General features: G+C 35.0%; 2 protein-coding genes and 1 long non-coding RNA gene across 3 annotated transcripts; 2 read left to right on the plus strand and 1 right to left on the minus strand.

Annotated features, from left to right (window-relative positions):
• Positions 1-1903: 1903 nt before the first annotated feature.
• On the plus strand, positions 1904-7616 carry LOC125584124. The gene is made up of 2 exons (XR_007321121.1): positions 1904-7000; positions 7335-7616. It is a non-coding gene; the product is annotated as an uncharacterized LOC125584124 (long non-coding RNA).
• Positions 7617-9979: 2363 nt separating this feature from the next.
• Positions 9980-11399, plus strand: LOC106386509 (protein BOLA4, chloroplastic/mitochondrial). Its single transcript, XM_013826339.3, has 3 exons — positions 9980-10353; positions 10633-10700; positions 11137-11399. Exons 1-3 carry the CDS (start codon positions 10018-10020, stop codon positions 11276-11278), a joined length of 546 nt encoding a protein of 181 aa, XP_013681793.1. The 5' UTR covers positions 9980-10017; the 3' UTR covers positions 11279-11399.
• A 609-nt stretch (positions 11400-12008) lies between these two features.
• LOC111203542 lies at positions 12009-12365 on the minus strand. The gene has a single exon (XM_022697401.1). It carries the CDS (start codon positions 12363-12365, stop codon positions 12009-12011), a length of 357 nt encoding a protein of 118 aa, XP_022553122.1.
• Positions 12366-14166: the final 1801 nt, after the last annotated feature.

Consider the following 14166-nt stretch of genomic DNA (forward strand, 5'->3'; position numbering starts at 1 on the left):
AACTCTAAACCCTTGGATAAACCCTAAACCCTTGGATAAATCCTAAACTCTAAATAAAAACACTAAACTCTAAAACTCTAAACCCTAAATCCTAAACCCTAAACCCTTAAGTGTTTTAGTGTTTAGTGATTTTGATTTAGAGTTTAAGATTTATCTTAGAGTTTAGGGTTTACCCAAAGGTTTAGGATTTAGGGTTTAGGATTTAGGGTTTAAGGATTAATGTTTTGCTGACGACGTTAAAAATATTTTTTTTGTAGTTATTACTATTTTTTATTTATTTCTTCTTACTTTTTAATTTTAAAAAGATAATATAATTTGACAATATTTTGTTTTATTTTTTAAAAGATATCAAATATGAAATAACACAATCCTATAGGTTGGTGAACCTAGAGGTTTACCCTAGGGGATGAACCCAAGAATAAGTCTAATAATAGCTGTAAAGAAAAAGATAGGTGTTGGACTCGAAGTTCGAAAACTGAAAGCTGAACGTAACCCGGTGCATCTTAACCAATTGTTCCATCAAAATAAGGGTATGACTGGTTTTTCCGCTACCATCCGCAAACGCAGCTTTTGCGGTTGGTAGCGGTTGTTGGCGTTTTGTAACAATCGTTCAAACCGCTCCAAACCGCTTCAAATCGCTCTAAACCTTATAAATTCAAAAGCTGGTTCCAGCTAGCGTTTGCAGTTGCGGGCGTTTGCAGTTGCGGACGGTTGCGGGAGAATAAATTTTTTTTTTTTTCTAAAACAATTTAAATACAAAAATAAAAATATTCAATAAAAAATTTAAATTAGAATTATAAAAATACTAAAATATATCTATTATATTTTAATTAATATTATAAAACTTTAAAATGAAAATATTTTCTATAATTTTTAAAAAGTTTAAACTATAACTTTCTAAATATAAATTTTATATTTATTATAATATTATTATTTTTGATATTTTATAATGATATAAATGTAAATATTGTTAATTTATTATTTAACCGCTATTGCGTTTGGTAGTTAACCAGTCATAAGTATCCCGCAAACGCACCAATTTCTAACTGCAGAACCAGTCGTATAAATCTCTTAAAACCGCTAGAAACCGCAACCACCAGCATCCGCAAACTCCCGCAGCCGCAACCGCTGCGGTTGAACCAGTCAGGTCCAATGGTGTCACTTAACTAGTTGCTCGTAAATAATATTTGAAAAGTAGTCGGGGGCACGTGCCCCGTTCTTGCTACTGTAGATCCGCCCCTTGGATATAACATCTCTTATTTATAGTGGTAGATGAAGAGAAAATCTTAATGAGAAAAATAATATTGACGTGTAATTATGAGTGTTTTAAATAATTTAATTACCTTAGGTAATTATTAACTAAATAGTACCAAGTACTTACAAGGGAACTGACCCATGATCGAATATTAATTGATGGCATTATCAAAGTTTGGCATTTGTCTGATCGACCAAGAAGTCTGTTCACACCTAATTGCACAGTTTGTTACTAATCAAAACATGCTCTGCAATTTAAATTCCTTTTCCGTAACTAAAGAATTTGAATATGTTAAAACTAACGTTTTAAAATCGGCTTTTGACCACTTTTGATTAACTAACATTCATTTAGATATACACGAAAAGATAACATATTTTTTGAAATGAGTGAAGGGAAAATAAATTTAGCTATTAAATTAAAATATTGTTCCTAGTTGTTTGAGTAGTCGTTTAAAAAGAAATAAAACAGTTAGATATAAATTTAGAGTGACTAGATTCATAACGTGTTATATTAATACATAATATCAATAACGAATGCAAGAATTGGGAAATTAAAAGTTCAAAAAAAAAAAGAATTGGGAAATTATTATTTTTTAGTTTGTTTCTGATGTAACCAAACTTTAAAATCATTCAGAAATGGTATCGTTATTTGAGAAAAAAAAAAGGAATTGGGAAATTAAATAATTCCGAGAGGTGGAGATGAATACTGGGCATAAACATTTTAAACTTAATTTCAATAAATTTTAATAATTTAAAAATCTTGTGATCCATGTAACATTTTAAAAAAATTATAGGTCAATGCAAATATTTTATGCGGTTGTGCCAAGAGACAAAAAAAACAGTCAAAGACATCGTAATAATTTATTCTTTAAAATTATCATACCAACCCTAATGGATCGATTAAAAAGGGGAGATTTGGTAAGAATTACCCAATGACTAAACCCGGCTTATATATATTTCAACTTTTAAAACTTTTGACGGTTCTTAGAGACTAAAGTCATTTTTATGCAGCTTAATGTGTTTTATAATATAAAAAGCATTCACGGAACTACGCAATGACTAAACCCGGTGTGAAGATAAGAACTTGATGAGCAAGTCTTAGCAATATTCAAATGCTAACCAAAGAAGAACTCAGGTTAAAGTAAGGTTTACTTGGGGTTGAGTTAGCAGACTTTAGACCACAAAGAAAAGGCTTACTATTGGTGTATAGGTCTGAGCACAAAACAGGACCGTTTGTCTCTATGCGTTTGGCCTTATCACAATTGTAAGGGAGAAGTCTTTTGGCGTTTTGTAGCTGCACAAGACCAAGGTTGCTTCATCCATAATAGTAGCATTGGTCCAGAGAGAGAAAGCAGAGTAGAAGCGAGAGTGTTGAGCACACAAGAAGCATTGTAAGGGCGAGAGAAACAAGATGTAAAGGCGTAAGCCTTGGGTAGTTTCTAAGGGGTCTTACAGAGTGGTTTCCTTAGGCATTCTTAGGAAAATCACTTGTAACCTCTTGTAATCCCTTTGTTCTAGTGGATTCCGAGCATAGTCTCGGCGAGATGTAGCGACCCTCGTTAATGGGCGTGAACTCGTTAAATGTCTGTGTGTTCTCCTTCTCTTCTCTCTCACACTCTCTTATCCAAAGCTCTCTCTGTTTCATTCATCTCAACATAAATCTGTTCTGTATCTTTAAGTTAACACAACTAGAGTCTTGTCTGTTGGAGGAAAATCTTAACACCCGGCTTAGAGTTTTATCGAACTTGGTTGAACATGGCTTATGCATGTAGTATACATATATGGACTTCAAACGTACACGGGATGTTACTGTAGAGTTGTTAGAATAATTCGCAGCCGCTTTCCTAAAAGATTGGAACTTCAGCAACAAATATGTTTTCGTTCGATAAAATTAAAAGCAACCATTATGAACCAAAATACATAAATTATAACTGGTGACATAAAAGGAAACTGATTAATATATGGAGTATACAGCAGATTGAACTGACTAGACCTGGTCTTAAATGGAGTGAGGGCCGGCTAATTCTGATTAATATCACATACTAATTCTGATTGTATCACATACTAATTCTGATTGTATCACATCACCAATTTCATTGCTACCTGTCGATTCCTATAGTGAAATATGAACGCAGTTAGAGAGACAACTAAACTTAAATTATCTAATATAGTACGTTTGTTTTGTCCCATAGTTAAACTTGTCTCATTTAGCAAGTTTGTTTTACTCCACAATCATTTCGACCCCTATTGGAATTCAATGAACGGTGTTAATGAGAGCACTTTAGGTTTACTTACATCATCATTTTCATGGAAAATTTTCATTAATAAGGAACTGTAATCAGCTACTTGAACTGAACCACCATAGATGTGATGTTTAAGACTGAGCGACAAATTTATGAAGGAGCATATTTTATCACTGGATTGTCAGCTACAAATTCCGAGAAAACCAAGAGATTGTTCTTCTAAAAATCTACTTTCTCCATTTCAATTTAATTATCATTCTAAAACAAAAAAAAAACAAAATAAGTATCGTTTTATTATTTCAATGCAAAATTTATTACCAAGAGTTTCTTTTTTTTTTTCTATTAGTTGAAATATGGTTAGGTATATAGATAATGATGTTTTTATTTTGAAAATGTACACAATTAAATGTTTTTTAATTTTTGTATATAAACTTAAAACGCCAATTAAAATAAAACGGAATGAGTATAGTCATGACGTTTGACGTTGTTACAGTTTCAATGAAATTGTATCGGCGTCGTTACACTTTCGTTTACAGAATCAGGGATGCATTGTTTGCATTGAGGTACGTTACGACAACCCCGTAGCTCGTAATTTAATACCACTACCACATGTAATGTTGTTATTTTTTTATTAATTAAGAGTGTGCTATTAAAATGCTGAAAGTAATACAAGAATATGAATTTTGGATCATATAGTTTGGAAGAGCTTCTTTTTTTTTTTAAGTTTGGAAGAGCTGCTTAAGGAAGTAGTAGACAACATAGTGTACATTTCATACTTCACATGCAATCACGAGGTCAGCTTGGATCATTATAGTTTGGAAGAGCTGCTTAAGGATGTAATAAACTGAATGTTATTTCAAAGCTTACATATTTCACATGCAATATTGAAGTCATTTATCGTTATGTTTCATATGTTGACTAAAATAAGTAAACGTTCCAAATTTGTATTTCACGTTTTAAAAGATTAAGAGGACATCCAATACAGTTTTCTATCGTTTTCTTTTTCTTGCTTCTTTTTTTGGTGGATTTAGTACTTGTCTTTTCGAATTGTCCAGTTGATGAAATATGAAATGAAATTTGTAACCAGGTTCCTATTACTTTTTAAAAAAGTTGGGAAGATTTCCGCTAGATAATTTGGCTTTATTCTATACGATAATTTCACCATAAACATTGCGCGTCTGGTTCACATGTTGTAAAACTCATCAAAGACAAAATGTAAGATGTTGAAGACAAGTTTCAGACCATGATTAATCCGGACTCTTAGGGTGAGGTTTTTCGGCTAAGAACCGTTTCTTAGCTTTTAACTAAGAAAAGTTAAAAACTGTCTTTTAAATAAAATATATAAGAGCCGGTTCTTAGCCAAAAAATGTAAAAAAAAGTATCAAATCATGAATTGAGAACCCCAAATTAAGAGTCCGGATTAATCATGATCTCACACACTATTATATTTTTGGACCACCACCATGTCCAGTCGTACTACGATTATAACCAGTAAGAAGCAAAAAAAGAAAACACAATATATATTTGTTATACAGTCCTTCTATCATCTATGATTATCACTAGGCAGTGTGCAAACCCCACATAGTCATAAAAGTGAAACACATACAAGATATGTGTTCTGTGATCGTTTTGTCATCTATAATACTAACAACTGTTGGGGGTAGATTTACATCCTCCTCAAAGCCCATTACACATTTAACTAGGCTCATATTGCTAGGAAGTCTTAGGCTTCATCTTTCTATAAATAAGGAGATCTTCCTTATGAGAAAAGGGATCTTCTCTCATTTTACACATTAAACACTTCATACAAAGAGCTTATTGATTCTTAGATTTATTTACACTTGTAATGATACATGTATATAATCTTTAATCAATAAATTCTTTTTGATGTTATTTTTCCATTTGATTTCTATGTTGATTTCTCTTTAGCCTCAAGAATTTAAGAAATCTATTTCTTAAATTTTTCATTGTATGAATCCGACAAACACACCATTTTCGGTTCAAACAGTTGGCGCTAGAAGGAGGGGGCAAAGAGAACAATGTTCACAGCATATCAAACTTGGGAAAACCCTAGATCTAGGGTAAAAAAAAACCTAGATTCTCTTCTTCTTCTTTCAATCCTCAGCCATGCTCCCACGTCGCGCACCTCTCGCTGTCCCTAAAGTCCGCCGCGTCGGTTTCTTCACCTCAATCGAACCCTCACCGGAGACGCCACGTCCAAATCGAAGCCTATCCGGTCCGGCGGAGGCGATAACCTCCTCGTCTCCTCTCTCCGATTCGCCCCCCGGTCAATTCATTTCTCCAGTTCAGATACCGCTGTCGAGCCACCATTTGGATAACTTGGCCTCTCGCGCTTCTCCCGTCCCCGTCCCCGTCCCCGTCCCCGTCCCCGGACCTTCCGCGTTCCATCGACAGCTGGCGAGTGACAGGGCTCTCCTCGTCGGGAGTTATAATCCTATGGATTCGCTGCTTGGGACATCGCCGCCGTCGAGTAACGGAGAGGTGTCTGAGGATTCGGGGTCCTTGTTTTCTCCATGTACAGAAGGACCTGTGCTATAAGCCCAACTCCCAGCAACTTGAGAAGCTAGAAGATCTGACGTTCTTGGGTGTTTTGGCCTTCCTGACTCATGATCTCACAGTCATGCTTCTGAGTAGCATCCGCATCTTCACAGGACGTATCAACAACTTCGTTTCTGTCAGATGTTTGTCAACTGTTTATTCCCTGGCGGCGTTTGCGAGCGTTGTTCGAAATTGCAGTGAGGACGCCCTATACGTTCGAGTCGTAGCTTTGCAGCGGCTGAGAGGCGATGTTAGCAGCGACGGAGACGATGGAGTCCTTGGAGTTCATCGACGAAGATGAGAAGAGTCTGATTCTTCTTGTATCCTTGGCAACAAGATCCCGAGAAGCCACCACTAGTTGCTCCCTGCAACTCAGCAAAACTCAGAAAATTCTTGAGATGCTTCTGTTTCTTACAGTGAGAAGGAAATAAAGAAAGGCTCCCAACCATTTCTTCACCGCAAAGATAAGCCCTTTAACTGAATCATCACGTGCATTAATCACCTTAATATTATACATATGTGTCATGGTGAACATTATAGCTGTGGTTTATTATTTAAAAAAAAAACTCCTTATATTATACATATGTCTCGCTCTCATCATAGCTATGTCATGATTTATGTTATTGCTGATGGCCTTTAGTATAACTAGTTAGCAATTATCATGTCCGTACGTTATGCAAAAGTCGCTTGTTTCTTTTGGATTTATGTTGATCTGATCATGACCATACTTTTGTGAACCAAAGATCGTTGAGCCAAAGGGAAAAAGAATCAACAAACGATTCATGCTTCGAAAGATGACTCTCAGCTACGAGCTCGTCGGAACCAGTACAAGCGACACAGACCAGCACGTTTCTCAACATCATCATAGCCTGACAAACACACAAGCCAACAACTTGTTCGGCACACACGATCTCAACACGCGACTTCGGGTCAGCAATAGTTTGGTAAACTTGTATTTTAGGCACGAGTTTAAATTGAACTTGCTTTTTATTAGGCATGAGTTTGCGGTCGACTCGCTTAGTGTTAGACACGAGTTTACAAAAACTCGTCTTTGGCTAGGCATGAGTTTACATAAGCTTTCCTTCCACTAGGCACGAGCTCTCGGTAAACTCGCCTATGTCTTAGCATGAGTCAAGTAAACTCGTCTTTCGCTAAGCACGAGTTTAAAGCAAACTCGCTTCTTATTAGGCACAAGTTCGAAATAAACTCGCCTAAACCGTCATAGGCATGAATGTGTCTAGTTCATTGTCTAATAAACCCTATTCGTAAACTTCGCAGAGATCGATTCCATCTCTCTCGACGAACTTGGGGGGACTTACTGTTGGGGGTGGATTTACATCCTCTTCAAGGCCCATTAGACATTGAACTAGGCTCATATTGCTAGGAAGTCCTAGGCTTCATCTTTCTATAAATAAGGAGATCCTCCTTATGAGAAAATGGATCTTCTCCCATTTTACACATTAAACATTTCATACAAAGAGCTTATTGATTCTTAGATTTATTTACACTTGTAATGATACATGTATATAATCTTTAATCAATAAATTCTTTTTGATGTTATTTTTCCATTTGATTTCTATGTTGATTTCTCTTTAGCCTCAAGAATTTAAGAAATCTATTTCTTAAATTTTTCATACTGTTTGAATCGAAAATGGTGTGTTTGTCGGATTCATACAGCAACTACTGATGCAAACCCCACAAAGTCACATGCCGCTTACTTGATTGAACACGCGGAATTGGACAAGAAAACAGATAAACAACTTTTATGAACGTGGTAGAAATAGTTCAGGTATTTTGTAAGATAACGTCAATAAATATTTGTACATGATTGTCATCGGAATTGTTTTTCCTTTTTTCTTTTTTAATCGTTAACGTTTTCTAGTGATGAGTTTCAAAAGAGTTACGTGAATTTTCGTATTTTACCCGTATATTGTGATTTCACGTTGACCATTATAGCTGTTTTAACAGAGAAGAACATTTAGCTTAATTATGAAAAAAAAGTCCAAAACATTTACGCTATGATCTTTTTTATACCTTGCTTAATTATAATTAACTAATCATGTATGTACTCGTATAATCATCTGGTGTATACTTAGAAATGATGTCAGTATTTATATAATTTGTCGGAATAACTTTCAAGCTATTGTAGATATCATGGTCCACGGATAATAGTATACGTGTTGAAATTTTGGATCAACTGATTGTATGATATTTTATTTTCGTCGGTGATATAGAAAAAACAAGTCACAGTGTATAAACGATTCATAGATCCCTTTTAAAAATTGCTTAGAATCATACGTTTATTTTACATGAATTCTGCGCCCCAAACCCAAATATTACTATTAACACCACACAAGATAATATAAAGAGTTAAGATGCTATTAGCTCCAATAGGTATGAAATGAAATATGATAAAAGCCCAATTAAATTTTACTGTGGTGTGTAGCCCAGCCCATATTCTCAACTTTTGTATTGTTTTGGTCAACTTTTGTATTGTTTCCCAAAACATTTGCTCTTTCCCCAACGCTCAGCAATATGGCGACTACCTTAGTGGCGACAACACGTCCATACGTTCTTCTCTCCTCCACTAGAGCGAGCCTTCATCTCCTTTTCCAGTCTCCAAAGAGACCCTTCGCTTCGTTTCTATCAACTCTCTCATGTGCTGCCGCGAGAAGCCATAACATGTTTTAAAATATATGTAAGATATAAAAGTAAAGCCATAACTATACTGCAGATCTTTAATATCCACACATGTTATTATCAATAAAACACACATAAAATAGTAAAATTTACATCGTTTGGTCATCAGCTACAACAGTGCTGATGCAAATTTATTGACACCAGTAGAATTGTATTAACACACAAACATAGATCACACATACACACCTCACATCAAAAGATAAATAGAAACATAGAGATAGTATACTTTTTTTTTATATATATATATATATATATATGATTCAGTGCATGGTTAAGGACAAGGTTCGTAGCAGTGACAGTAAACCCCGATCTCCACTAACAGTTCACATTTCCCAGTGTAAGTTGGATTGATTGCCTTGCAACTATTGTTACACTGACACTGTAGATCCAGCTCAGGAACAACACAGACATTCTCTGCACCATATTCTGCAAAACATAGCTGGCCCTTTGCCTTCGGTAACCCTGTTTAAACCATTCGTTAATCGTTTGTCAGAATTTCTACGTTGAAAACAAAGTATGCATATGATCTTGTTTAATCTTATAGGAATATCATAGATAATCATTGTAGGGAAACAAAAGATATATATCAATCAAAAGTACCATTTGAAACCAACAAGACGATCAGGAGAGCAGATAGGAAGATGGAGTTGATGAAGTTCTTTGCCATTTCTTTTTTCTTTTTTGAGTCTTATGATCAACGTCTTAAAAGTGTGATTGTTGCAAACTATGAGAAAGCATGGGTACATTTTATAGGGCAACTTCGTTGACCTTTTATGTGTTGTGATGAGGCCACAAAGAAGATACTATTAGCTGTTTTTTTCCCTTACAATATGTTTATATACATATTTAATACTAATATTGATTCATTCTAAGAGCTAATGTGTTGTGATGACGCACAAAGAAGATAAGTTCTATTAGCTGTTTTTTTTCCTTACAATATGTTTATATAGATCTTGACACCTTGTTTGATCGCATAATCTGATTTTTTCCGCCAGTGATATAACAAAAAAGAAGGTTACGAACGATTCACAAAATCATACATTTTATTTTACACGAACTGTTGCACCAAATATTCCTATCATAACACACCACACAAGTGACAAGATGTAAGAATCACAATGTAATAGTAGATGGTATCGATCCAATAGGGTATGAAATGTATTTACGAGATAACTTTAGCGAACAAATAAAGCCCATTTAAAGCCCATTTTCTCCGACATTTATGTTTCCCAAAACATTTTGCTCTCGACAAGTCTCAGTAATGGCGACTACCTTAGTGGCGACGACGCGTCCATACGTTCTTCTCTCCTCCACAAGAGCGAGCCTTCATCTCCTTCTCCGATCTCCGAAGAGACCCTTCGCTTCGTTTCTATCAACTCTCTCATGTGCTGCCGCCTTGAGAAGCTCCAGTTCGAGATGTTTAAGCGCCGTTTTGTCTCGCGGAGAGACTGCTCCGATGATTTTCGGCAAAGGAGATTCTAGGGTTTCTGGGTTTGGCGTCGTGGACATTCGCAGCCGTGGGTTCAGTGCTAGATCCTCTCAAATCAACGATGCTGGGTCTATTGATCAAACCCTTATGCAGTCCATGGAGCTAAAGGTTCGATTTTTAAAAATCTTAAGAGATTTAAAATAACATTGAATTGATTGGATACTTAGCAACAGTTGAGTCATATCTCGTTCCACCATGACTCTCACTCTTCTCAGTAGCTCAAATAATCAAAGATATTAGGTTGTGTGTTGACACTAAGTTAAGATCATTAAAGAGGAATATTTGTCTCAGAAGGAATCTGTTTTGTTTTTGTAAGTGTGAGTAAACCTCGATTCTTTTTTTCGGTTTATCAATAGTCAATACATATGGATTTGTTTTGTTGTGCAGATCAAAGAACAGTTGAATGCAGAGTCAGTTTCTGTCAAGGATATGTCTGGAGATGGACGTCATGTTTGGTAAGTACTCTGCATAACTCATGTTTTATATTCCCAATCCATTCGTTATTAATTACTGATGTGTAAGTGCTACGAGTAGTGTTTATTGAAGTTTGATAGATATAGAAACATATATCACTTTTTGAGATCACTTTTCCTTCATAGCTTGGTAAGAATATTGATAATTAAGTTGCTCTGTACTGTGTGGAAAACAAAATCCAAAAAGCTTTCGAATTCAACCAGTATCATTCATCTTTACTTTGTAGAATCATCAAAGTTGGGGTTTAAGTTAGAACTTGATCCATCATCTGTTCTCCTGGTGTTAAGATTTTGAATTCTTGTAGTAGCAGAAACAGATAAATATGCCAAGCAAGAATCTTTACTTTTGCTTTTCATATTAGATGATTCTGTTACTGAACAACAGAATTGCTTTAATGTATTATGTATGCTTTTGTAGCATAAATGTGGTATCATCGGCTTTTGAGGGACAGTCTGCAGTGAACAGACAAAGGATGGTCTACAAAGCCATTTGGGAGGAGCTTCAGAACGTTGTTCATGCCGTTGATCAAATGACAACAAAGACTCCTTCTGAAGTTTGAAGCTTTTTTCTTTTCTTTTCTGAACACTACAAACATGAATATCATCTATTATTTGATTAGCGGACAAATCTCTTTATCAAAAACGAATTTGAAATAAAGTTTATGGATGTTATTTGCTGGAGATTATCTTTCTCCTAGTCAAAACTTTAGAAAAAAATTGTTCAGGTTCTGTTTGTTTCTTGGCATCAGATAGTAGTAATACAGTGGCTAAAGAGATTAAGGGTATAGAAGATAAGAAGAAGAAGAGATTGGGGGTTCTGGCGATGATGATGATGATGATGATGATGATGAGATGGAGAAGACAATTAAAAATTTAAAAGCTGTTAGGGCTTGAGATTTAGAATCATGAATGTGTTGTTCATCGTTTGGAAGAAGAAGATAAGTGTGTTGAGAGAAGTGAAGAGGAAATTTGGTTGCTTGACATCTTCTTCTTCAGCTGATGCTTGCACCTCTGATGTCAGGAGGAAGAAGACTAAGATTCATCTTCACTACAGATAAATGAAATAAATTAAAATACTCTGTTTCTTATTTAATTACTTTCAGTCAGTGCTATTGCTTTGTTTCTCTGTTTCTCCTTCCCCTGTTTCTGAGAGATCTTTTGTTTTGATTAATGATTTAACTTTTTAATTCATCAAAAACCATAAGAAAAAAAAAACAAAAATAAAAGCCACAACAGAACAAATACTTCTTCTATGGGTCCTTCACATGGTAGCATTCCTTGTCTCACACGTCAATGAGAGTTTGCTTTCTCACTCGGCTCGACCTCAGCCACAGGATCTGAAGCTGGCATTGCATTCTCCGAGACATTCTTGTTGTTCTTCTCGTCTCCTTTCTCCGGATCAAAACTGGTAACGCTCTTCTTGCTCACAGAGACCGCGCAAGGCTTGAGGAGGCAGGAGTAAACGTAAGCCAAGAGCCAGAAGAGCCAAGGGACACAAACGAAGAACATACCCGCTTGTAGAAACAGAGGATTTGGATCATGTTGGTGGAGGTAAAGTCCGAGAAGGACTCCTCCTGAGAGGATACATGAAAGAAACAGAAGAGTGACGATGTATATTCTTGGATCACCTCTTCTTCTCTGATCCATTCAATCTGAAACACGATGAACAAGACCTAACAATCGTGTTTCTCTTGTTTTGTTTTTTCTGTGTGTTCTTGATTTGTTATTTCCCCTTTTCTGTTTTGAAAAGACAGCTAAATGCGGACTTCTTTTTATTTATTTATTTCCCTTTTTAGCTAAATTACTGTGAATAAGTAGTCTCATTTTTGAAGTTGTTCTGCATGAAAGTAATATATCATAAGACCACGTAAAAATTGGATAATGTATTATACATATGGTGATCGTGTTCTCAACCAAGATGCGATAAACGTTCGCGATGTCTAATACATGATCTCCACTTTTTTGAATAGTATAAAATAAATAAGTCATTGTGTAACCCTGGTGTTTTTCACATCTATGGGCAGTTCTCTAACATGTTTGTACACTTTTTTTTTCTAGCCTTTAATATAGATCCATGTTCGGTAACATATTTCTACATGTTTCTCTAGGCTTAGCGCATGTTTTTGTCTATATAGGGAAAGGTTTAATTATGTTACTAGTACATATTTTCACATTGTTTATGAAGAATTATACTAACTCGAAAAGAATTTCTATTTAGGTTAATAATCATATATTAGGTTTATTATGGATTGTGTATGAATATGCTTACACGCTCACAAAAAGGCAAAAACCTACTCAACAAAAATCATACACAACGTGAAAGAGAGACACAAGCTCACGAATAGATATCATGACAATTTCTCTGTGTGGTTTATAGTTTTAAAATCTTTGTTTTGACCAAAAAAAAAGTCTTTGTGTGATATATTATCCCCGTGACTTTGTTTTATATATCTATGAGATTCCTTCAGACATGATTCATGATCCAAAAAGAAATCATTAAGTTATTGTTTTTTTCTAAATTTGTATAGTATTGAGTATTGACGAGTGGTTAATATGATTTTTGTTGGGTCCATTGACCCATACCCGTACACGATTTTCTTCATTTTCTGCTCCACTCAGAAACTAGATGATCAATATTCAGAAGGAGTCTTGCATGTATCAAAGAGTCTTCTCTGCTCTCCAACTTTTCTTCTGTCAACAATGTTTCTTTTGGATTATGTATATGCAAAGGTCAACATGTTCACATTTACTTACCCCTTTTATGTATTTTAAAGGGAAATGAAAGGTGCTATACATGTTTTGGAGTTGTGTTTTTTATATACCCTAATACGACGTCTTTTCCTCGTAAACATGCAATGTTTCAAAAATGCAAAGCAAACAAAATCTGAATATCTTTTTTTTTTGTAACACCATCTGAATAAGTATCTATTGTGTGGCAACACACTTAACAGATTCAGACGTGATGTGCTGTAAAATCCAATAATACGACACGATGGCTTTGGAAGGGAAGGATAAGATTTTGACTGTTGGCTGGCTATATCAATTATCATCTGACATCTATATATGATCGATATAATCGAGGACCTTGTTTGCAATACGGTCATCGATGCTTAAGCTCATGAGAATATATCATACATTCTGGTTCATACTCTCCCTGTTTGTATATTCCTTTTTTGTTAACAAGATACAATATTCGTTATAACTATGTATTTTTCACTTTTTCAAAAAAAAAAAAAAACTATGTATTTTTCACATTTTTAATAAATTTCAAAGTTTGTCGATTAAGATATCAATGGCAGACCAGAAACGAAATTACAGTGTTTTATAAACATTATTCGCTAATAAATTATCAAATCCTTGTTGCAAAAAAAGAGAAAGATAATCAAATCTGTAAACTATAGCAAAAACTTAATATCAATTATCAACTCACATCTAAACACGCATACGG

This window comes from Brassica napus, chromosome C3 (genome assembly GCF_020379485.1).
Source record: "Brassica napus cultivar Da-Ae chromosome C3, Da-Ae, whole genome shotgun sequence".
Taxonomy (NCBI): Eukaryota; Viridiplantae; Streptophyta; class Magnoliopsida; order Brassicales; family Brassicaceae; genus Brassica; species Brassica napus.

Coding starts and splice junctions, on each gene's coding strand:
- LOC106386509 (XM_013826339.3), top strand. CDS start 10,018: ATGGCGACTACCTTAGTGGCGACGACGCGTCCATACGTTCTTCTCTCC. Junction 10,354..10,632: donor TGCAGTCCATGGAGCTAAAG/GTTCGATTTTTA, acceptor TTTGTTGTGCAG/ATCAAAGAACAGTTGAATGC. Junction 10,701..11,136: donor GGAGATGGACGTCATGTTTG/GTAAGTACTCTG, acceptor ATGCTTTTGTAG/CATAAATGTGGTATCATCGG.
- LOC111203542 (XM_022697401.1), bottom strand. CDS start 12,365: ATGGATCAGAGAAGAAGAGGTGATCCAAGAATATACATCGTCACTCTT.